Genomic DNA, 24,714 nt, shown 5'->3' with positions numbered 1-24,714 from the left:
CATTTCAGGTCTCTGGAACAATTTTGTATATTCATCCAGTCACCCATATGATTTATTTATTATTAGGGCCAAAACCTACACCAAAGTCATTTAAGAATTTTTTCAAAGTAAAGAAGTTTGATATTTTGAAAAATGTAAAATATCAACATACTTGGCATCACAGATTATTTTTTAAAGCCCATCATGGCACCACAGGCTTTGTTAAAGTAAGTTTAAAATGTTTCTTACATGTTATTTTGATAATATATTTTACAATTTACATTTTTCTATGATTTGAGTTCATGAAATTTTCAATAACAAAATTGATGGGGGGGGGGAGACGAGCAGTGGATATTATCTTTCATTCTAATTTGAGATTCTGGGTATCCATTATGTTTAGAATTGTAAAGCATTCATAATTTAATAACTTAATTGTCTTCTACTGGGTTTCATTAATAATGATGGAAGTAAGAAAACCTAATGCAACAAAACTTGTTTGGATTAAATTGTGACAAAATAATCATATGCAAAAGAAAAAAAAAAGTAAAATTAATTTCAAAATGGAATTTTTATTGAAATTTTAAAATTCTGATTCGTACTAAGATGGGAGTTTTAAGAAAAATCTGATGCAAATAGAATGCAATTTATTTATTCTCTTCTTTCTTTGCATTTTTAAAGGAATTGATACATTGTTATTCTTTATTAGGATTAATTTGTAAATTATTGTCAAAAAAGCAATAGAAGATTTAAAAAGTCTTATTCAAGTTTATACATTGCTTTTATTTATTAAAAAAATTTCCATTTAAATAATGCCAGATAAAATATTGTTTGGAAATGATATGCATTATAATTTATTTTATTGTTATTATTTTTTACATAAAGAAGATCTTATTAAAAGAATAAAAATAAGAATCAATTGTAATATATTCTCTTATTAATAATTGCAATATTTATCTAATTACTAAATTCATGTTAGTACTCTTTAAAAGTCTAATCAGTATCAATTTTTGAAATGACTTAAATTTCCACAAATAAAGTATTATCAAGTATCAATACCTATGTTGTATATTAATTATTGAATAATTAAAAATTATTATATGTCTGAAATTCATATTATATCTTTTATTTAGCAAAATGAAATTGAGAAAACTGACATATCTGCAGATTCTTTGTTGAAAAATCCAGTTGTTTCAATGTAGGTTTTTTTTTTTTAAATCTTAATAATAATTTTAGCTCCTTAAATATCCCTACTAAGATATAGAAATTATTATCTTTATTGTTATTTTAAAGAGTATAAGATGTATGAAATATTTTGACATAAACTTTTTAAATAATTTTTTTAGATTGTCATGTAGTTATTTTAGCCATTTTCAACTATCTTGGTATGTTACTCTCCTTTGTTACTTTTCAGTAGAATACAAATATTTCTATCTAGTTGCTTTTGGTGACCAGCTGGTTAGTCAGGGATATTGGTTTTATTTAATATTGATTTATTCTATCAAATTGTTTAGACATATAATTTTATGTTCATGATTCTGCCAAATTGTTTGATATTAAAGCCATGTTATTTCATTATCTTACTTAAAATGCAAATATCCAATTCATCTTCTAAATTTCACAGCACTGAGACTTCATTTTTATTTTCTAGTAAACTACATAAATATTAAGCATAATCCTTCTTTAGCTTTCAACAGTGAAAGAGAGAATAAAACAATTAAATATTTGGTGAATCAAGGAAAATGGCTTAAATTTTAGGTCAACCATGTAATCTGCTGTTGGGAGAAAAAAAAAAAAAAAATCTAAAAAAATTGCCGAAATTCATGACAAGTTTGCATGATTATTAAATTGGTATAATTAAAGAGGCATTAAAATTTTTCTTGAAATGATGTAAAATTTATTTTTGTAGTGTTATATTTTCACAGGTAAATATTGGAAATTCACTACATTTTTAATTAAGACTTTAAAAATTTTAAAAAAATTTGATTTGAAATGCATATTTTCGTCCTCTAAGATATGTATAGGCCAGATTATGTAGCAATAAGTCAAATGGTCTTGTCTATAGAGTAATACTTACACACATTCATCTTTTTAGTAATAGCGATAGAGATTTCTGTATTACACATGGAATGTTTTTAAAGTTACTTCATTATTTTTATTTTGGCCTTTTTTTAATTATTGAAATGAAATTGTTCATAATTTTTTTTTTCTCTTTTGCTAGATGAAATTTTTATATTGCTGTTTTAATTAGTTAATTTTTATTTACATATTTTATCAATGTATGAATATTTTGCTTTATATAAATAGAAAAAATATGTATAAAGTGAATAGGCTTTATTGTTTATTGCAATTTTTTCTTTGCTTCTTTCACCTTTTAATTAATAGAATATTAAAATATGTATAATTTCGAGATTATTTATTTAACCCTTACTGCCTTCACTTATCTACTTAAAAGATTTGAGATTAAAAATTTCTTTTTATTTTGGAACTATATTGGTTAATTAAATTTAATTTTTGAATTGTGTACACTATATCTGTTTATATATTACAATACATAAAATAAAATAAATGCTTTAAAAATATGGTTTTAGGAGACTTATTAAAAAAAAAATCTGAACAATTTAGATGTGAAGTGTTCTGTTTATTTTGAAATTTAATCATATGTTTGTTCGATTTAAAATGATGTATATTGTTTATTTATTCGAAATATTTGTTTATTTGTTAAAGTTATTATTACTTTTTTTATCATATTTAAAATTAAAACTATTACCACTATTTATGAAAATTGTTTAATTTTAAAAGTAAATCTTTTTAAATGCCATTTTTAGTCTGGAATCTCATTTCTGTTATTCTTTATTTTCAGATCTAATTTTTTCTTATATAATTTTTATTGTGGCTACATCAACCTTAAAAATCATCAGAATCATTATTATAAAAATCATTATAGAAATTATATATATTAGAAAATCTTTCTCTGTATGCAAATGAAAATACTTGATATATATTCAAATGTGATGACTCGAGCATTATTTTTTTGAGCTAGTATGATATAAAATTCCTGTAAGACTTTTCAGTGTCTATACTTGCAGAGCTTTGTTCTGTTCCACAACATCTTTTAAACATACTTTTATATCACTTTTATACTATGCTACTTTTGAAAGATGAAACTACTGCTTGCACTATACTATCTTTACATACTCATTTATATATTAGGATATATGATGAACTATTTTAAAGCATAATACAGTCCTGTCCTTTTTAACTCACTTTACATAGCATTTTTTTTAATTTTTTCTATCAAAATATCTTGTGTTCTGAATTAAAGATAAAAGTCATCATAAATTCCTCCCCCTCCACATTTCTTCTCTTTTTAAAAGCTCTTTAACTCAACATTTTCATTTTAATAGTGGTTTTAAAATTGAAATTGTTCTCTCATTTTCTGCTTTATATGGTAATGGCAAATCAGGCAGTTTATCTGAATCTTAACAATTTAAATTGCTTGTATTAATAAAGATATGGGGTTAAAATAGAAGAATTATTTGAAACTGGATTTTATGGTTTTAGTGGCTTACATTTAACTTATTTATATATATTTATTTTTGTATTCTTTTATTCATTCCTTAGTAGTATTCAATTAAAAATTAAAATTGATGGATAAATTCATAATAATATTTATCTTGTAATCTCTTTTATTTCTATTTTTATTGATGTTGTTAAGTGAAAATTTTATTCTATTAAAGATAGAATAATTTTTAATTGATTTCAGGGCTCGAGTGATGTTTCTTCATTACATGGATAAACTTGTTCATTTGTCTGTCAACAAGTGAGTCTTTGAAGTTAATTTTTGATATGATAGAGTAAGATAATAGGATGCTTATATTCATTTGATAAAATATCTTTTATAGCAAACCTAGTTATTAGTAAAACTTTAGTTTTTAATTTAGTGCATTTATAGTTTTTGTATTAAATTGCAAGTTATTACAAATCCATTCATTACTTAAATAATTTTCATTAGTAAATATATAGTAATTTCATAGATTGATGCTCACATGATATGTTAATTAAATGTTTCTTCATAAGAAAAATAAATGGAAGTTTTTAATTGTGAGTAAGGCACAATTCTTTTAGTAAACTAAACTAACAGTTCACTCTCTTTTATTTTCTTGCATATAAAATATAGAGAAACCATTGAAATCATCAAAAATTTGAACTCAAAATTTTGACAAATCTCCATGCTTCAGATCTGCCTGAGTTTGAAATATGCATTTTTAGTATTATATCTGTCTGTGAACACAGCGACAAAAATGCTTTGAGTTAGATATATGGTCTTTATTCCAAATTTGAAGATTTCTATCAAATTTTGAGTGAAATCCATTCTGATTAAATTTATCTATCTATCTGAATATAATTTAACACAATAACTACAAAACAAGGAGAGCTTGTTGGATAAAATTTGGTACTCAGATTTTATTTCTTTGAAATGTAACTACTTATCGTATATGACTAGGCCCATCAAAAGTATTAGTCTCAGAAGCATGATAATTCAGGAAAAACATGATAATTCAAAACTGCAATGATTTAAATATATGAAATTTTGTATATGATTTTATGGCTACTGTTATTGCTGTTTATCAAATTTTGGTTTCAGTAGGTTGGAAAAGGATGTCTGAAATACAAATTTGATTATTAGGTATAAACTGCATACCAGGGACAGTAATAATAATAATAATAAAAACACCCAGAAGCACTCAATAGATTTAGTAAAATGCTACTTATGCAACTATTTACATTTTGTAACTGTTGTTTGTCAGTATCAAGCAAAGGATTTATGGCCTTAACCTAGGTCTACAAATTTATGTAGGAGAGGGGTATAGCACCTTTATTAGAGTGTACATGAAAATGTTTAACACCACTACCAGTAGTTGTGTTCAGTTCTAAAATTATTATTTTATATTTATTAACTTTTCATTACATTTATTTTAAAAATCTTGAATGCATCCGTTCTTTGTTAAGTTACAAAATTTCAATCACTTGATAAAGGTGAGGCGTATCTACTTTGAAAAATAATTACTGAAGCTTAAAATGATTGATTTATTGAATTAAAAACAATATTTTATGGTCTGCTTATTCTAATGAAAAACACCTTGCCAAAGTGATCATGTTCTAAATCCTTGTATGGGAAATTAAATTAGATGACACTGCAATAAAATTCAAGATGGGCAAATAGCTTTAGTCTTTTCATTTCAACATTTTGTTTGAATATTGTTATTATTTTAAAACTCATCCATTTGAATTTTAATCGTCAGTTTTAATTAAGATAAGACCATTGTGATCTGGTAACAGGAACTGTGGAACTAAAGAGTTACAAGTTTTAAATTCAATCTTGCTGCATAGTCATTGTATCCACAGATCTGCTTTATGCTATATCCTTCAAAATAAAATGTTTTCCTACTCATCCATAGTTTAGAATTTCAAAGTTTATGTAAAAATACTTTGATGGAACCTTAAAAATGGTATAATAATCTAATTAAACTAATATCCTTTCAAATATGAGTAAAATATAGTTTAATGTAATTAAGTTCTAAATTTTGTTTTTGAAATACTTAAAACCTTAAGCAAATTCTTAAAAATTATATTTATCAATACATGTTAATAATTTTATTGTTTTGTAGAATAAATATAAAAACTTCATTGGAAACTTAATTTTTTTTTTTTTTTGCATTTATCTTTGAAAATGATATAATAAATATAAAATTATTACTCTTAACATATTTAAAAAATATCATGTTATTTTGGATTATTATAAAACAGGGTGTGTTTTTCCCCCCCATAGGTTAGTGAATTATCTGATGATTTTATAAAGAATATTTTAATTAATTTCTCTAAAGAAAAGAAATGTTTGAATAATTTAATATGTTTTATTTGATGTAATAAATAATAAAAATCAATTTTAGAAAAATGCTTGAATTGGAAATTGTAAGACCAGAAGATGTCCAAATTGGTGATATATACAAGGTAAGCAGGTTTTTGATGAAATGGAGAATTTTTTTAAATCACATTTTAACTTGAATACTAATTTTGTATGAATAATAATTTTTATTTTCAGGCAGTTGTAAAAAACCATACTGCAAGTGGGATGTTTGTAACAATATGCATTGGTCTTGGTGGATTTGTGCGACAAATTCATATTTCGGATGCTTTAGTAACAATGCCTGAAAAGTTGCACCCAGTTGGATCTGAAGTCAATTGCAGAGTAATACTCTTTTATTATAATTTAATGCAAATATTTTACTACTGGAGATTTATTTTCAGTCTTGTTCATAGTGTTTAGTAAAAAATTAAAATAACTGAGTATAGTAATAAGGTAGCAAATAATAGCAAGAATATTTGAAAGATATTGTAATTGTTTATTTGTACTAGCAGAGTAGTCTCCTCATTTACTTCTTAATAAAGGTGCCATAATCTGCCTGAAAATTAGCTGCCTCTAACACTCAGATTTTTTATTGTCCTAACCAATAATGTTAATTACAATGCATGCACGAATCACTTTCCTTCCTTCTGACTTCCATATATAATAACACATCGTGGCATGTTTTATGCTTCATAATTAATAAAGAAATGTATGTATTTTGAAGGCCTTCTTTCACTTTGATTAAATTCAAAATTTAATAGACATTTACAATTTTAGTTGCAAGGCCACATATTAAATTTCATTTCTTTAGATTATGATATTTTTGAGTTATTATATTTATATGTATATAAATAGATATATCGATAGACTTATTTTGTCTAAGTTTCAATCGTGAACTGATAATTTCTTGTCAAATATTGATCCTTAGAGCCAATCTATAGTTCTAGTGATAAAACTATGTGCTAAATGTCATCCATTTAACTATTAACTTTTTTTTTTTTTTTTGGTTTGACATGTACACATATTTCCTGTCAATGGATATTGCCCCACATTTTTATAGAAATCTACAAATTTAGTAGATAGACGCATGCTAAATCTCATCTGTTTAGTGGATTCTTGCCTGAATTGTGATGTTCACAGGCAGACAAATAGACAGTCATAGTGCCTAAAATGTGTTTTTGTGGGATTCAAGGATGTTCAATTTTTTTTTGCTTTTTGGTTACCTCCAACTAACTTTCTATGCTCTGTTTTCAGTTTCATGCTTTATCTGACATTATATCACTCTCATCCAATAATTAGAAATCAGAACAGAAGAATTTCAGAGTGACTATTTTCTAATTTATGTCAAAATATTTGCAGATTTGCAAAATAATCTTTGTCATTTACAAAAAATAACAAAAATTATTTAGCAAATTTGCAAATATTTAGTATGTTTGTATGGAACTCAGAAAGATACTGAAAAGGCAATGTTTTGTAATGAATAAGAGATATCCTTCCTATGCATGTTTCTTATTAGAAATTTAGTTCTAATCGTAGAGTCATTGATTCCTTGTCTCCTTCCTCCATCTTCGAATATTTCAAACAATGGAATCAATTTTTTTCCTTATGTCATCCATTCCGAATGCAATTCGACAGTTTTTCAAGACATGTCTTTTCAAAATTGTAACTTATTTTTGTAAATAGTTACAGCAGATCATACCTGACCTGAATTATTAAGTAATTAAAGAAGACAGCTTATTTTTCGGGGAGGGGATAAATTTGCTTATGTATTAATTTAATGACCACAGAAACTGTATTTTTACATTTTATATGCTCACTGCATTAAATTATAATTGTAGACATTGTTTGAATATATCAATCAAAGTCTGTTACTTTGATTAAGGCTGCGGTGGCCTGGTGGTAAGGTCTTGGCTTGTGAGCCATAGGGTTTCATTTTCGAGACCCGATTCCACCGAAGAACCATCGTGTAAGGGGGTCTGTTGCACGTTAAATCCGTCATGCCAAACGTCCTCCCGCTGGTGTGGTGTGGAGTGAAGAGGGGAGTGCCAGCTCAGGTATCGTACTTGTCATCTGACCGCGGTTCAAAATTACGAGGTCCGTCCCAAAATAGTGTTGCTTTACAACGGGACGTTAATATAACTAAACTGTTACTTTGATTGATATGTATATGATAATTTACTAATTTTTACTTAGGGAAATTTTGTTTGAAGATCCCCCCACACCACTCTTAAACTATTTTAAACTAACTGGATTTCGAATACTCATATTACTACTAAACTATTAAAATAGTAGCTTTGTTCATTTTGTAAACATTTTCTTTTAAATTAAATTAATTTGATCAATCTTATTCTAAAATTGTTTTTAAGGTCTTATCAATGCATCCAATATCTGGTTTGAATCTGACTTGTAAGGCGAGTCTCCTGAATCTTCCAAAAGAGGGTGTTCTAAAATCATATGAACAGGCTCACCCAGGACAAATGTATAAAGGTGTTATAGTCCAAAAAACAGATGCATTTATTCTTGTCTTATTTTTCAATGATGTGAAGGTAAGTCACCTTTCTTATTCTTATTTTTTTTTAATGGCAACTTAAAATTGTTGCTATATAAAAACTTTTACACAAACGTTTTATGAACATGCAAGTTTGCAGGTATTCTCGTAAATTTTGAAAGCTCCTTGAATTTTATTTTGCTATACTTGTGGCCTCAAAAAAATATTTGATTTTTTTACTAAGTCCTTGGGGTAAAAAAAAGCAAAAAGTATATTTATTCATTTTTAAAAGAAGCCAAAACCAGTTTGTGATTTGGTTCTGCCTTGAAAATATGAGTGTGCTTGCAAATTAAGTACGTAATAATAGTTTATGTGATATTGGCATCTAATAGTAGCTTTCCAGCGGTTAATATTAAGGACAATATCATTGTGATCGCAAAACCCTATTTGAGCTGTAAATATTCTTATTAACTGCAAGATGAGTGTAATAGGTGAAATTATTTAAGCTTATCATTTGCATTTCTATGTCTAAAATATAAACTTTTATAATCCTTGAATTTTCTTAAAATGCTCTCTGAAAAATACTGGATTTTTTTTTTCTTTATTGAGATTGGATATCCTGGATTATTTAAAAATATTTGGCTCTGTTTTCAAAACTAGTTGAGGGAACTGAAATAAGCAGATTTTGTTGTAATACAGAATATTAGTCTAACAATGCCTCATTATGTTGGTAAAAGAAACTTTTGCAAATCTGTAATCCCTGTGCAGATTTAGATCATTGTGCAATGAACATCAGATATCTTGACAAACAAGTTACTTAGCTAATTAGCTAGAATGTAAGAATCCTTCCAAGACTTTTTTGTTGTTTAGGGATGATTGTTATTGAGCATATCTGAAAATGCAGATTATTTTATTTTCTGAAATTTGAAATTTTATGTTTTATGAATGTTTTAATGTTTACTATTCATTATTTTAAGAGCACACACACACACGCACGCACGCACGCATATATAACATTCTAAGGCTGATTATATGGATGTTGTTATGTTCATTAAAAAAAATGCCTGTAAAATTTGCTGGAACAAAATCATTATGCAGTCATACCTAGTCTAACAAGTATCTCCCTTAACAAGTTATTTGCATATCAAGCAAAACAAAATATTTTTTTAAAAAAATTGACTTTCTGAATGAGCAATGTTTTACCAAACAAGTGACATTGTGACATCACATGCAAGATTGGCTTGTGTCTTGAGTATGTTGAACACTTGTTTGAAGATAATTCTTATTTCTACACGAGAAAACCTTTAGCTGCAAGGCATTTCTAAACAAGATTCTAAGGAGTTTGAGCTGGAACCTATATAGCCTTAATTGATGATATTTTGTTTCTGTCGATGATTCTGGAGTTAGAGCTGAATAGAATGATGTCATTAAGTTGAACTAACTACTGAGGAATTTGTGGAATTACATTTTGTATAACACACAAAAAAGTATGGATGAGATTTGGCCAGGAAAGGAGAAAATAATAGGCTCAGTAGAGCAACCAACTTCTAATGAAATAAGAGATATGCTGAAAGTGTAGGAAATTGTTGCAGTATACATTGAGAAGCATCATCATAATAAAGCAATAGTAATCTGAGCTACAAATTCATTTAATGATAATACTGTGTCTGATTTTCACCACATTTTTAAGCATAGTCAAAGGTAATGACTTTAGATAACTTTCTTAAAGCAAGCATTACAAATAGTGAATTACTTTATTATAAAATAAATTTTTTTGAGTAGTTTTTTTTTCTTCTTCTTTTCGAATTGTCCTGTTTTACTTGGAATCTTTATTGCAAAAATTGTTTCTCTTAACAAGTGTTTCTCATTACAAATAATATTCAGTACTGAATTATGCTTGTTAAGCAAGGTTCCTCTGTAATCTGAGATGCTGTAAATCAATGTAGCCTGTTGAGTGGAATTTCGCTTGAGTAAATATTTTATTGATAATTTATTGAATATTTGAGCAGCTTAACCAAATTCTTTACATTAAATGAGCTATTATCGTTGTACTTGCATTTTGACGTTGACAACATTTGTTAATATGTATATTCTAATTTCATATTTAATACTTGAATAAAGTACCTACACCAAAATATTTTGCTGATTATACTGCAGTGTCAAAATTATTAAAAACAAATAAATAATTCTCAGAATTTAAATTCTTAACTCTTCAAAAATCTGAATCTGAAGTCTTAAAGTATGTTGAGAATTTGAAATAAGTACCTATGAAATGTTGTCATGAGAGTATGATGATGATTTTGGATTTTTTTACCCATTTTCATAGGTGTTCAAGGAATAAAAATTAATGAAGTTTCAGCTTCAATTATTCATCACATGGACTAGAAACCACTATTTGAGTTTATAGTTTCCAAAGTTGGAACTTTATTTTCTTATTTATATGTTTGAAGCTATATGCCATTGTAATTGTTTAACACAAGATTGGCCTAACATAGTGAGTTGATTTCCATTTGAAACCATAATGGTTCCTAAAATGTCAATCTTTGCTCAAAAATTATTTGTAAGAAATCTGTGGGATGCTCTTGCAGTATTGTTAGAATAAAATAATAATAAAAAAATTAGTATATTTTTGTTATTTAACTAAAAAAAATTAAATTTGTGGGGAAAAAAAAGAATATGTGATCTGAAAAATCACAAGAGACACACATTAGCTGTATCAAATGAAGAGCTAATAGAGAATCTTTGCTAGTAAAGATGTATTCTCAAATTTATTCTATATTATATTATTAATTATATATTAAATTTATTCTATCTTGCTTTTGCCTTTGAAAGTTATCTTGCTGTAATTGCTATGTTGTCTTTTAGTCTTATTTTTATTTTCAATGTTTTTTAATTTTATAATTTAGTTTCATTTTAGTAATTTCATGTAATTTTCTTTCTTGGAATTTTTTTTATTTTTTAGGGAGTGGTACCATCTGATCATATACCTGAATCCTCTGTTTTCTTTGTGGGACAAACAGTGCCTTGTCGCATCATTCAGTGTAACTCTGTGAAACGAAGACTAAAGCTGTCTCTTCTGGTAAGTGCAAAGACTTAATTATTATTTGAGTTTTATGTTCATTTCAAACTTTTACCAGACATGGATTTGTGTAAAGTGATCTAGTATACATTATCTTAATTAAATGTATTACAATTTAATTTTCATTAAGTAATTCTTAGCATCATGGTTAGTTTATAGAGCTTTAATGTAAAAATATTTTTAAATGTAAATGAATGGTGTAAAGATATTATAAAATATAATGTAAAATGATTGCAAACCTATAAATGAGAGAGAGAGAAAAAAAATTTAATTTTTAATAAAGTGAGATAGAAAGAGAGACTGATTTTCTCATATATACTAGATTTGAGCAGTTTATGAAGTTATATGCACTCTTCTTTCTCAAAAGAATTTTGTTCTTTTTCCCCATTTACAATCTAACTCTTCTATTCAATTTGCCCTTAATATCTTCATCATTAATGCTGCATTTTATTTACACATAAGACTGCGATGGCCTGGTGGTAAGGCCTCGATTTCAGAACTGAAGGGTTTCGGGTTCGAGATTCGATTCCACCGAAGAACCGTTGTGTAAGCGGGTCTGGTGCACACTAAATCCGTCGGGGCCAAACATCCTCCCACTGTTTTGGTGTGGAAGTTTGAAGAGGGGGTGTCAGATCAGGTGTCGTCCTCATCATCTGACCACGGTTAAAAATCGAGGTCTATCCCAAATAGCCCTAGTGTTGCTTTCAAACATGATGTTAATATAACTAAACAAACTAAAAACTGTTTACACAGATTTAATAAAATCAATAGATATTTACCATAAGATTTTTTTTATATAATACAATATTAAAACTTACTAAACTATTTTTTTTATTTTTATTATGAAATTCTGCATTGCAGGTTTTTAATGTAATTTATTTTCAGGCAGATAAACACTTCACTCAGAGCTCTTCAAACACTGCACAAAGCCAAATATCTAATAAAACAAAAACTAAGAAAATGTCAGATTTGGATAAAGATCCCAAGAAGAAATTGAAAGCTGTGTAAGTAATTTTTATATGAAAAGAATGCATGTTTATATTGATTCAGAAAGGACATATGTTGTATAAATTGATTGGAAGTATAGAAAGCTTATAAACAAGTTGCAATCGTTTGAATTCAAAAATTAGTTTATTGTTAACTAGTATTTCTTTAATTATGAAAGATGTTTCCAGATATGGTTGGATGCTTTTAATCTCTCTGTTTGCGGCATAACAAATTGTATAGTTTTTGTCATAAATGAAAATAAAAATGAGTCTTTTTAAAAAATTTAAAATTTATCAGGAACATGAAATTTCAGTTTTTTTTTTTGAAAATTATTTGGATAATATTCACAAATTGATTGAAGATAATGACCTCAGATGTTGCAAAAACTTAGGCTTCTCCCAAAGCCTCATATAAAAATGAGGCTTTGGGAGATGCCACTGATTGTATTAATATATTTAAAGAAATTAAATTTTGCATCAGGTTTTAACCTCCATAATAATCGAAATTTTACAATATTTTTTAAAAATAATTTATTTGAATTTAATCCAAATTTTTTTAATGTTCTGAAATTTATCTTTTTTTTTATCAGATAAAAGTATTTACAGAAGATATTTTTTAACATAGAAAATAATAAGAAATTGTTTGGGATTTAACTTTAATCGGATATTTGATATATAGATCTAAAATAATCATAATCAGATACTGAGTTATAATAATATTATCAATGATTTTTCTATAAAATGAAACAAAAGTTGCATATTGTAGCTTATTTATGTAATTTATAAGTTAAAAAAAATTGTATTTATAACATGAACAGACGTATTTATAAACATAAAATACAGATCTGTTATATATACAGACTTGTCTTATATATGTTTATAACCCCCAAAAATTTCTTATATGATTTATTAATGCTTATTTGTATGATTAATACTATTATGTTAATAAAAAGTAATTTAATTATTTATTATTTCCATTTATTCTTATACCAATTTGTGCTATGTAATTAACAGTAAAATATAATAATTATTTTGTATTGAAAATTGTTTCAAAATACCTTCCCTCCAAGGCAATCCCTTCCTACTTTGCACGGACACTTGTTTTTGTTTTGATCAACCTTGAATCTGAATATATATGCTCCAAAATCGCATTTCACTGTAGTTGTTATAAATATGTGTTTTAAACTATGCACATGTTAGATATATATGTATTGGTTACATCTTATTTTACTTCCAAAATTGTATCATATTGTGTTTTAAAATAAAGTTTTAAATTTCATTCTAAACTTTAGCTGAAACAAAAATTTTAAAAGTATATTCTGCAAATAATTTTTAAAGCTTTGAAAAATAAATTAATTTTATTTCTATTTAGAAATTATTTTACATTATATTTTTCTAAATTTATGTTTGTGAAATTTGCTGTGAAATGAATTTTTGGTTAATTATATTAACAAGTAATGTATATTGTTATGAAAAATCACTTACTTTATTTGACAACCCAAAACTCAGTAATGAATTACAATAAATTAATTTGTGATGCTTTGCCCTCTATTAGGATAAAATCTATTACTGGTCACCAACTCAATATTGTGTTAAATGGAGGACTGATTGGTCGAGTTCACATCACTGAGTTGGGTTGTTCTGAAGAAGTAAGTTTCAAAACTTTTCGTTTAAATTTATTTATTTAATAGTCTTAAAGAATTTTTTTACATCCAATAGATTTAGATGCTTTCATATGGTGTTTTTGCTCTTTGTTTAATATATATATATATATATATATATATATATATATATATATATATATATATATAATGATATTTTGAAACTTAATTTAATCCTAACTAATTTCCTAAATTTTTAGCCTAATTCACCCCATGTAAAAGTCATTCTAAAATATTCTCTTATTTCCTGATCTCATTCCACATTTAATTTAACAGAAGCTGTGTAAAAATTACTGCACAATCAGTTCTACGTATCAAGTGAAAATGACCCTTGTCAAAGGTCAACACGTGAATTCAATCGCCACATGGCTTTAAATCCCATGTTATATAAGACTAGTGATCATTTGTTTCACATCCTCCCTTCTTACTTCTGCTTTTGTGTTCCGCTGTGGCGGACGTGCCTTGTCCGTGTCTCTTCTTGTAAATAATTATGCTTTCCTGGAATGGATATTAAAGAGAATTAAAAAATCCAAAATGTCTTCTATGTCTTCAAACCTGCCTTTACTTTTCAGAAATATGCTTACACACACACACACACACACACACACACACACATATATATATATATATACTAGCCGCCTTTGGCGACCAGCCGGTTCGCCAATCTTAATGTTCGTTAAAATTTTAATAATTAAATATTTTATGCGATTCCAACTTTAATAGATTCTTCAACAAAATATTTGAAAACTTCAAATTTTGATAGTCATATAATTCACTCATAATATTATAAAGGCCTTCAGTCATAACGTGATATGTATCTCTCTAATTTTCTGTTACACCTCGTAGAATTTATGCTTTAAATTAAAGTGTAAATGATTAATCTGCAATTAATATAATAATATTTTTTCCTGAAACAAAGCATTTTTTTATAATCTGATTACTGAAAATAGAGTCACTCAGCGTTTAAACTTTATGGGCACTAAAGAATATCTTTTTTTTTTTTTTTAATTCATGTAATATCTCAAGAGTTGGTCAACAAAATTTTCTTAGATTCATTATGAGCAGATCGATTCATTAACAATGTTTAAATTTAAATGCATCAAACACTAAGAAAATAAAACGAATCGTTTAAAATAAACGGTTGAAAACGGTAGAATTTATGCTTTAAATTAAAGTGGAAAGAATTTATCTTCAATTAATATAATAATATTTTTTACTGAAACAAAGCATTTTTTTATAATCTGATTACTGAAAATAGAGTCACTCAGCGTTTAAACTTTATGGGCACTAAAGAATATCTTTTTTTTTTTAATTCATGTAATATCTCAAGAGTTGGTCAACAAAATTTTCTTAGATTCATTATGAGCAGATCGATTCATTAACAATGTTTAAATTTAAATGAATCAAACACTAAGAAAATAAAACGAATTGTTTAAAATAAACGGTTGAAAACAGGTTTTAAAAAAACTACTCAAAAAACGATGTACTTAAAACTATAAGCATATACAAAAAATATATAACTAACATAAATACAATTTACTTACAAAAGCATGCAACTAACCCAAAAATAATTTAAATCATCCATTGATAACGTTGTCATGGCAACAATCAGAATGCGCATGCGTGAATTTTCTTCGCCGGTTACGTAACGCAAATACGTGATTTTTTCTACGCCAGTTGGGGTAACGCTATGCGGATTAGAATTTTTTAATTTCCTTTATTCTGTTTTATTTTAATTCAAAAGTACTTCAGAATGAATCTGAAAGATTGATTCATTAACAATGTTTAATTTTAAATGCATCAAACATTAAGAAAATAAACAGAACCGATTGAAATAATCCGCCGAAAAATTTTAACCCTAGCCTCATTACTGTTGGGAGAAAAAAAACTGAAGACTTTCTCGTTTGGCGCTGGGGATAATGGAAGATTTTTTTTGGCGGAAAAGTTGGCGGTGGGGAAAATGGAAGATTTTTTTGGCGGGAAAGTTAGTTTTTAATTAATAATTAAAATTCTAATTTAAAATTCGAAAAAAGAAACCCCAGGTGCACATTCCCAACCTCCAAGGTATACATGTACCAAATTTGGTAGCTGTATGTCAAACGGTCTGGCCTGTAGAGCGCCAACACACACACACACACACATTGAGCTTTATTATAAGTATAGATATATATGTAAGCATATTATAATATGCAATATTATATACTGCAATTTATAATAATATTATAAATTCCACTGCTTGATACAAGAGTCACTTGTCATAACTTGAAAACAAATTATATATATATATATATATATATATATATATATATATATATATATATATATATATATATATATATATATATATAAAATTTGTTTTCAAGTTATGACAAGTGACTCTTGTATCAAGCAGCAGAATTTATAATATTATTATTTGATGCATTTGGTCTCGTTTGGGTCTGTAGGTTATAGTATTATTTTGTATGATTTAATTTCTGCTATTTCTTTTATTGAAAATCCTGTAGCTTAGTTTAATATTTTACACTCAAAATGCTGTTAGATATATCACAATTAACTTTTCTATAACAGCAAACTATTTAATATTTAAATTGCAAATTTTAGCTTCAGAGTTTTTATTTGTAGTTAGATAAGTTATGTCCATTAACTATAATAAGTGTTTCGTCCTGATTTATTGGGCCATAGTCACTACAATATGATAACCCATTTCTATTGCAAAAATAATAATTACAATCTAATAATTAAAAAAGAACAATAAAATTATCAACTTGAAAATATAAGAAAGAAATATATTCAAATTATTTCAGATTCTTTAATAATTATTGAACTTATAAATTTGGAATCTCAAAAAGGTTTTTCTGGAGCAGGATTATTTAATACATGTAATATCACAACTAATGTTAAGTTTTATGCATGCTTATTTTCTAAAGTATGTTCACAGATCACCTGTTTAATTGCATATGTTACACTTATTTTCATTGCAAAAAAATTGAACACATATAATGATATTTCTTAGTTTAAATTCTAATTGATTTCCTATTTTTTTAATCTTAAATAAATTAGTCCCTGTTGCTTTATTCTAAAATGTTATCTTTTATCCTGATCAAATCTCTTCTTTATTTAATTATTGCTAACATATGATTTAAAAATTGCCTTGTGAGTAAAAGGATAAAAGCCCTTGACAGCTAGGCAATTGTTTCAAAGATATGTAAGATTCTGTTTCCTAAGTTGACAATGTATATATATGCATTATCCTTTGTTCTTCTGTAAAAATTGTGCCTCATAAGGTAAAATAATTTTCAGTTATAATTGTAGTATAATTTTGGCCAAAAGAAAGAGACTTTTTGGCCAAAATTATATTACAATTATTACTGAAAATTATAACTACCCAAATTATATATAATGTGTTACCTTACATTAAAAAAAATTAAATATTTAATAATAATTTTAATTCAGACCTGAAAAAAGTTCTCTGACTTCTGAGTTGTGCAGAGTTCTTTCTTATGCTTCTGAAAGTCTGATTTCTGTCGTTTTAACTGCCCAACTCTAAGCTATAGTATCTATGAAAATCATGTGGTTAAAATATGCTTGCATAGCTAATCTTTGGTAAAATTCTATTTTGAAGGCATATAAGCTTTGAATGCATTCTCACAGCCTCTTTTCTCTGTTTTCTGCTGTGATTTATTAATTATGTTCTAGTACTGACAAACTTTTGAACACTGAAAAATTAAACTTTTGTTCAGTTAAGAGGATGAAGAAAACTATGATTTAATGAGAAATCTTGTAATGTTTATATCTCAAAATAAACATTTCAAGATTTCTATTTGTTATACTTTGTCACAATATGGATATATCAAATAAAGTTTCTTATTGTTATGAATTTTTATTTTATATCTCATCTTCTTTTGAATTCCTAGTAAATTTACTGATAAACCATTAGTTTTTTACTGAATTGTTTTTAATTGAAAACGTCAATAAATTTGCAGCGATTATTCATTGTTTGAATTTAAGAGTTGATATTTTGAACTCTAGTTTTCTTGACTGAATCATTAAAAAAAAAAAAAAAAAAAAAACTAATTTAACTATGAGTCCATGATGGTCGATTTTGGTTTCTGGATTTAAGGATCATTATTTTTAAAATTTGATTCCTTATCTTGGTCTTGTGGTAGATAACCATTTTCACTCTCTATGGTATTGGGGGAAGAAGATGGCTTGGATATCCTACTTTTTATTTGATCAGCATTCAAAATCAAATTAGTTTTTCTGTAGCTTCCCAATGGGTTATCAATAATAAAACTAAACTGAAACAACTGTATTGCTCCATAACCCCCCCCCCCAATATGGATCCTGCAAAATAATTTCAAATCATTTTCAAATATTTTAATCATTTATAGGTCATTGCACTTATTTGAAATGAGTTAAATAATCTGCTATATTTTCAAGTGTATATCATGTAATTTAATCTCTTTTTTTAAAAATATAAAATCAATAAATTTTAGAAATTTTCTTGATTTTTCATATAAGTATGGTGAAAGTTTAATTTATTATTGCACAAGATTTTAAACTGTTTCGAAATTATATGTTTCATTTGGACTTTTTAGCCTGAGCTTGATGAGATTTGCTAATCTTTGGTTGTCTGTAAATGTTTTAATGATCTTTTACTGGCATCTTCTACTCCTTTTTACTGTCTCGGCTAATTAGAGGATGTTACATTCTTTAGTCTAAGGACTGAGTTGTAAAATAGTTATAATAACTTTATTATAAAATGAAATTTGTGATTAGAGGGAATGTTTTATATACAAAAAAAGAAGGGGATGGAGAGGTTTTATTTTCAGTAACCAAATAAAGTCAAATAAATGGGTTTTAAATAAAAAATGGAAGTTAAATAAGGTCAGATAATAAATTATTAATTAGCTTAAAATATTAATAACTTATATGCTGCTTTTGAAGCATTATGTCAGAAATAAATCCAGATTTTAAATGAATATTATTATATTGTCTAAAGGAGAAAAAAAATTTGTTTTATCTTGTGTCATTTTTTTCCCTAATAAATTTATAAAAACAGTTTATTTCTTCTTTTTTGGATAGGATTTCATGCCCCTGAAGCAATTTAAAGCTGGAAAGGATTTAAAAGTTCATATTATTGGTACAAATACCAGAAAAAGTGTCAACTATCTAGCAATTACTCATCAGAATATGAAACATTTTTGTGAGTGTTCTTTTGAGTATCCACCACCAGTGCCTCTTCAGAAGGAATTCTTTCCTGGGATGTCTCTCATCGGATTTGTAAAAGAGGTTTGCGAGTCTTTAAATTTTAATTTTTTGTAAAAATTTTTTCATTATTTTACTATTTGTTATAGTTTTCTTAGGAATGGAAAAATTTTCACTTTTATTTACTTGAATAAAGAGTATGCATAGATTAAGATAATATGACTGAAAAATTCAACATCAAGATTTTGATTAATGTCATTATTTTATATAACAGTATTATATAATTATTTTTTATAACAGAAAATGGTTTATTTTTATATTATAGAAAAATTATTTTTGAAATTATGTCAGATTGTGCTTCCCTTGTTTCTTGTTTCCTTATGGTTGACTGTCTTATAATGACTTTATTTATTTATTTATTTTATATTGTTTTCCTCACTTTGTGCATCATTTTGTATTCTATTTTTTCTTTTAGTATATTTATATTCTTATATATTATTCGTTTATATTTATACTTGTATATATTCATATTTATTTATATTAATTTTTGTATTTAATTTCACCCCCTTTTTTTATTTTATATATTTATAATATAAATGAGTTTGATGATGCTTTCAAAAATGTTTAGTTGCATAAAAAGTACACTAAGTTGAATGATAAACAGTCATGATTTTTTAATTTATTACCAAGTACAGTAGACTCCCGATTATCCACGCCTGCCGCACTAAGTTTTTTTTTTTTTTTCCCTTTTTTTTCCAAGCAAAGAGAAAATGCTTCCAAAGCAAGAAGCAAATACCAATGACTGATTTCTTCAAAAAGGTGTAGTTTTACAGTTATGCTTTTGTAATTACATAAAACATTACAGTATTAAAACAGTACATATGAATTAATTTTTCTGTGTATCCTTGACGCCTCTCGTAAGTACAAAGCACTTTTCTGTTTTTATTAACAAAATGCATTTTAGGTTATTTTTGAGTGATATACTAAAATATTAAGCGTTAGTTAAACATTTCTTGTTGTTTATTTTACGTTTTATTGTACATAAAATGATTTTTCAAAGTTGGAATGGCTGTTTTCTCTTTTGCTATACTCGTTTTTAGCCTTTTTCGGATTATCCGCGATTTTTGTTATCCGCGGCGTCCGCGCCACCCAATTCCGCGGATAATCCGGAGTGTACTGTACAGTGTAAATATTTATGAATGGAATTTTGTAAATGAATAATATACAAATCTGGCAAATAGTTACTCTGCAGCTAATAATATGAAAATAACATTCAAATTCATTTTCTGTTGTTCTTTTTGGGGCTTTTTTCTAATTAGTATTTGGTATTTGGGTATTTTTGTAAAACTTTTGAAATTTTATTTATTATTTAGATATTAATAAAACGCATATTCAAAGCTATGAATATAATTTATTATATCATAAAGGAAAAGAGAAAGTAATATAATTCCAGTGTTTGTAGTTTATTAAAAAATATTGCTGATAATGGTTTAGAATATGAGAATACACTTTATATGTGTTAAAATTATACTAGTTTTGATTCCACCTGAAATTTATTTTTCAATAAAAGTTAAATTAGTAATAATTTTATGTTGATTATATTTTGTTTTATATTTTCACTAATATGGAATAAGTATAAAGAATTTTTGCATTTAACTTATAAATAATTTATTTTGTTGAATATATTTAGTTTAAAATTATAGAATAATTCATTATATGTATAATGTAATAATTTCTAATTCATTTACATTTTAAAAATAATTTCATAATAACTTGAACACAGTAACTTTAACTTCTGAGTTATGTGGGCTATTATTTCCCCCACAAAATCAAAATGCTTATTTAACAAACTTTTTTAAAATTGTCTAAGCTTTGGATGCTTTTTTATGGTCTTTCTGCTATCCTGTTTGGCACACTGCATCATATTCTCACCATGGCTTGGACAAAGAAGTTTGACAAAAGATCAAAATTGTATTATTTTGTCAAGTCTTGAAGAATAAAAATTGTATAAGGACTCCACGACTATTTTTTCAAAGCATGTTATTTATATTATGCTTATGGTTGCAAATTATTTTAAGAACACAATTTTCTTACACAAAACATGATTTTAAAAATTCATAATTTTTTTTCTTTGATCATTAAATTAAAAATGTTATATTACTTTTAAACTCAAATTTAATATCGTATTATGGATGAAATATTAAAAATAAAGAAAGCATTATATTTATGCATTGATTTTTATTTCAGGTTGGTGATACATCAGCAACAATATGGCTTTCTCCAACTCAGATTGGCACATTGGATTATTTAAATTTTTCTGATAATCCAAAGGTACATTTTTAAAAGTCATAATTCTTGAAAATGTTCCCCCCCCCTTTATATTCTTTCTGTAATCTTTTTTTTTTGCAGAAAATATGATAAGTTTTCCTCTGAAAAACAATTCAAAGTTTGTTTTAAATTTCATACAAAACAAATTCACTTAATTTGTGATTGTTTAATTTTTTTTTGATATTAAATATAGGTCTATTTGTAAATTAAAAAAATTAAATTGTTTTTGTATTTTAATATGAGTTACAGGTTAAATTCTAATAAACTAAATATTTAAATCAATTGTTATGGCAATTTATATGAAAGTTAACATGATAAAGTCAAACATTAATTTATAAGTAATTAAGCAAATTCATATTTCAGAAATTAATTATGATCTAAGAAATAGTTCTTTTAAGTTTATTATTTTGTTCAAATGTACAAAAGTGGAAATTGACTATGTTTTTTCTCCTAATCATTCAATTATGATTTTCAAAGTAATCTCTTAATTTCTAGTTTTCTATATAATAGTTTCTGCTTAAAAATTTAAAAGAACCAATTTAAGTTTATAGTTAAAACTGGAGTGCACTTAGTTAAGTGCATTAAGCGGCTAAAGATATTTTGCTTTTCTGAAAGTCTAAAAATATAGTATTTATTGAAGGTTTTCAGCCGATAAATTTCCTTGCTTTCAAATTTTAATGCTATCATAAGGAAGTTTATTAAAATAAGTGCTTGTTTGATTTTTTGGAAAGATTTTCATTCCCTATATAATTTATAAATATAAATTTTTAAAAAAATTGCAGTTTATTTGTGCATGTAAATTATATATTTATTTGTATATGTTTTTATTACATAGGTTTTGCGAAAGTTAAAAAAGAAACTGAAAGTTGGGCTATCATTATCCGTTTGTATCTTAGATGTAGAAAAGAAATCTAAAGAGAAAAGTGGCATGAGCAAAATATCACTATCAAAAATAGGTATTTATTTTATTGTTCTATGCTCTGTGTTTTTTCTTTCCCTTTCTTAATTTCAGTTTAAAAAATTTTTTGAATGTATATTTCTTTATTAAACTATTTGTTTACAAATTTATTTCCCGGTTTGTTATATGAACACATATGATTCATAATATTGTGTATTTTTAAATGATGTCATAGAAGGAGGTAGAGCAATTTCTTTTAAATTTTTTTTTCTATTCAACTTTTTTTTTTTTATTATGATGGATATTGAGAATATATTTATTATGAATTAATACTAGGACACTCCATGGCTTTAACAAATGCATTTTGTTTTATGTTTTCAAAATGTTATGCTGATTTCTTTTTAACATTGCTATGAACTGTAAATTTACACCATTATAAAACTAAATTCATTATTTTTAGTATTATGAATTTTTTTTTTTTTTTCATGAAGTTTGGATTTGGAAGTTTAATAATATAGTGCTATAATTTTTTTAGATGCTGAAATAAATAAGAATGATGCATTACCTTTTTTCTGAATTTTTTATATTTATTATATTTTATTTGACCTTTCTTGTGATCTCCAGAATTGGTACATACATTTTATAGAGTTAAATAACAATTACATATTATATAAAAATCAAAATATCACCTAATGCAAAATTTGTTTGTCCAAAATAAATTAAGCTGAAATCCTTTTTTAAATAATTTATCTTATAATTATTTAAATTAATTGACTTATATTGAAATATTATTTTAATTAAATTATTATCACAGCTCAATTTTAATAGTGATTTTTTTACAAAATATTAATAGTATTACATTGATGTTAATACCTTAATTAACTTTCCTGCAAATGAAAATTAGAAATTATCTATAGGATGAGTACAAGATATCCATTCTTTTTAACTTACTATATTACAACTTAAAAAAAAAAAAAAGTGGGAACGTAAATTTCTTTTTTTTTTTCAAATGGATACTAAGATTCTATCAGTTTTTCTTTTATTATGCAGCCTTATCTATAAGATAGAGTGTTTTGATAGTTATGCCAGTCTGTTGAAACTTAATACCAGGATTATTTAATTAATATAATTTTATTTCTTACTAGATGTGTTGAGGATATCTCATATATAATTGTCACAGATTAATAACTATGTAAAAGTTGTATAAAAATCTCATGCACATTGACAAGGTGCTTAAAAAATTATATATATAATTTTGGCAGTTACATGGCTAAAAGGGAGATATTTTTGAAATTTAATTTCTATGTATTTTTTCACGGGAGTCATGATTTGTGCACAAGGACAAAGGCGGAACATATTTGTTTGCACCAGAAAACAAGAATAAAGTGATATAATTTTTTTTGTGGTTTAAAATTATTATAAACATAATTTTGCAGATGTGTGGCCAAAAAAGAAGAAACTTTTGGAATTAACTTCAATTTATTTTTTCACGGGAGTCGTAATTTGTACAAGTGAGGATAAAAAGACTTCTGTTTACATCACATTACAAGGGCAAAGTGACAATTTTCCCCCTTCAGTGATTTTAATATGAGATTTTGATAGGATTTCTTTGACATGTGTCAACTTAGAAAAAGAAATCTTTGAAAGGAATGTTGGGATAAAGTGAAAATCTCTATCTAAAAGATAGAGAATTTTTTCCTATCGTCTGGAGCTTGAGAAATAGCAAATCATTAGTTTTCTAGAATATGTCTTTGAAATATTTAAAGAAAAAAAAAATGGGTTTGGATCAGGAAATGAGAAAACATTTTAGGATGAAATAACATAGACTAATTTAAGATGGAAATTTTAAAATTAATTAAAAAATATCATAAATATTATAGTAAACTTTAGATGTAAATAAATAGTAATAATGAAAGTTTTGTTCCTTTACAGTGAGCTATCTTTATAATAGATTTGGAACATATAGTGATTTACTAACAAAAAGAAATGAGACATGACAGAGTGTTGTTGGAACAAAAAAAGCTGAACTCCAAAAAATTATTAATTTTGCCAAACATAAACAATAATAAATGTAAAATAAATATGATTATATAGATGAAAAAATGAATGCATTTATGAAAAACATGCTTGAGATATTAAAAATCTTGTAGAATTATTCTTTAAAAGAAAACTAGTTTTA

General features: G+C 25.9%; 1 protein-coding gene across 2 annotated transcripts in view; it reads left to right on the top strand.

The window, feature by feature from the left end:
* Positions 1–24,714, top strand: part of LOC129957644 (protein RRP5 homolog) — a 42,220-nt gene that overhangs the window by 13,426 nt on the left and 4,080 nt on the right. For both annotated transcript variants that reach the window (XM_056070080.1, XM_056070079.1), the window contains exons 9-20: positions 9–206; positions 1,110–1,174; positions 3,743–3,799; positions 5,931–5,991; positions 6,083–6,229; positions 8,254–8,433; positions 11,338–11,454; positions 12,340–12,458; positions 13,996–14,089; positions 19,187–19,393; positions 21,557–21,640; positions 22,473–22,593. In XM_056070080.1, the coding sequence (XP_055926055.1) occupies positions 9–206; positions 1,110–1,174; positions 3,743–3,799; positions 5,931–5,991; positions 6,083–6,229; positions 8,254–8,433; positions 11,338–11,454; positions 12,340–12,458; positions 13,996–14,089; positions 19,187–19,393; positions 21,557–21,640; positions 22,473–22,593 (1,450 nt within the window). The remainder of the gene's footprint in view (positions 1–8; positions 207–1,109; positions 1,175–3,742; positions 3,800–5,930; positions 5,992–6,082; positions 6,230–8,253; positions 8,434–11,337; positions 11,455–12,339; positions 12,459–13,995; positions 14,090–19,186; positions 19,394–21,556; positions 21,641–22,472; positions 22,594–24,714) is intronic.

Source organism: Argiope bruennichi, chromosome 11, assembly GCF_947563725.1.
Source record: "Argiope bruennichi chromosome 11, qqArgBrue1.1, whole genome shotgun sequence".
Classification (NCBI taxonomy): Eukaryota; Metazoa; Arthropoda; class Arachnida; order Araneae; family Araneidae; genus Argiope; species Argiope bruennichi.
This window is presented reverse-complemented; position numbering and strand designations above follow the sequence as displayed.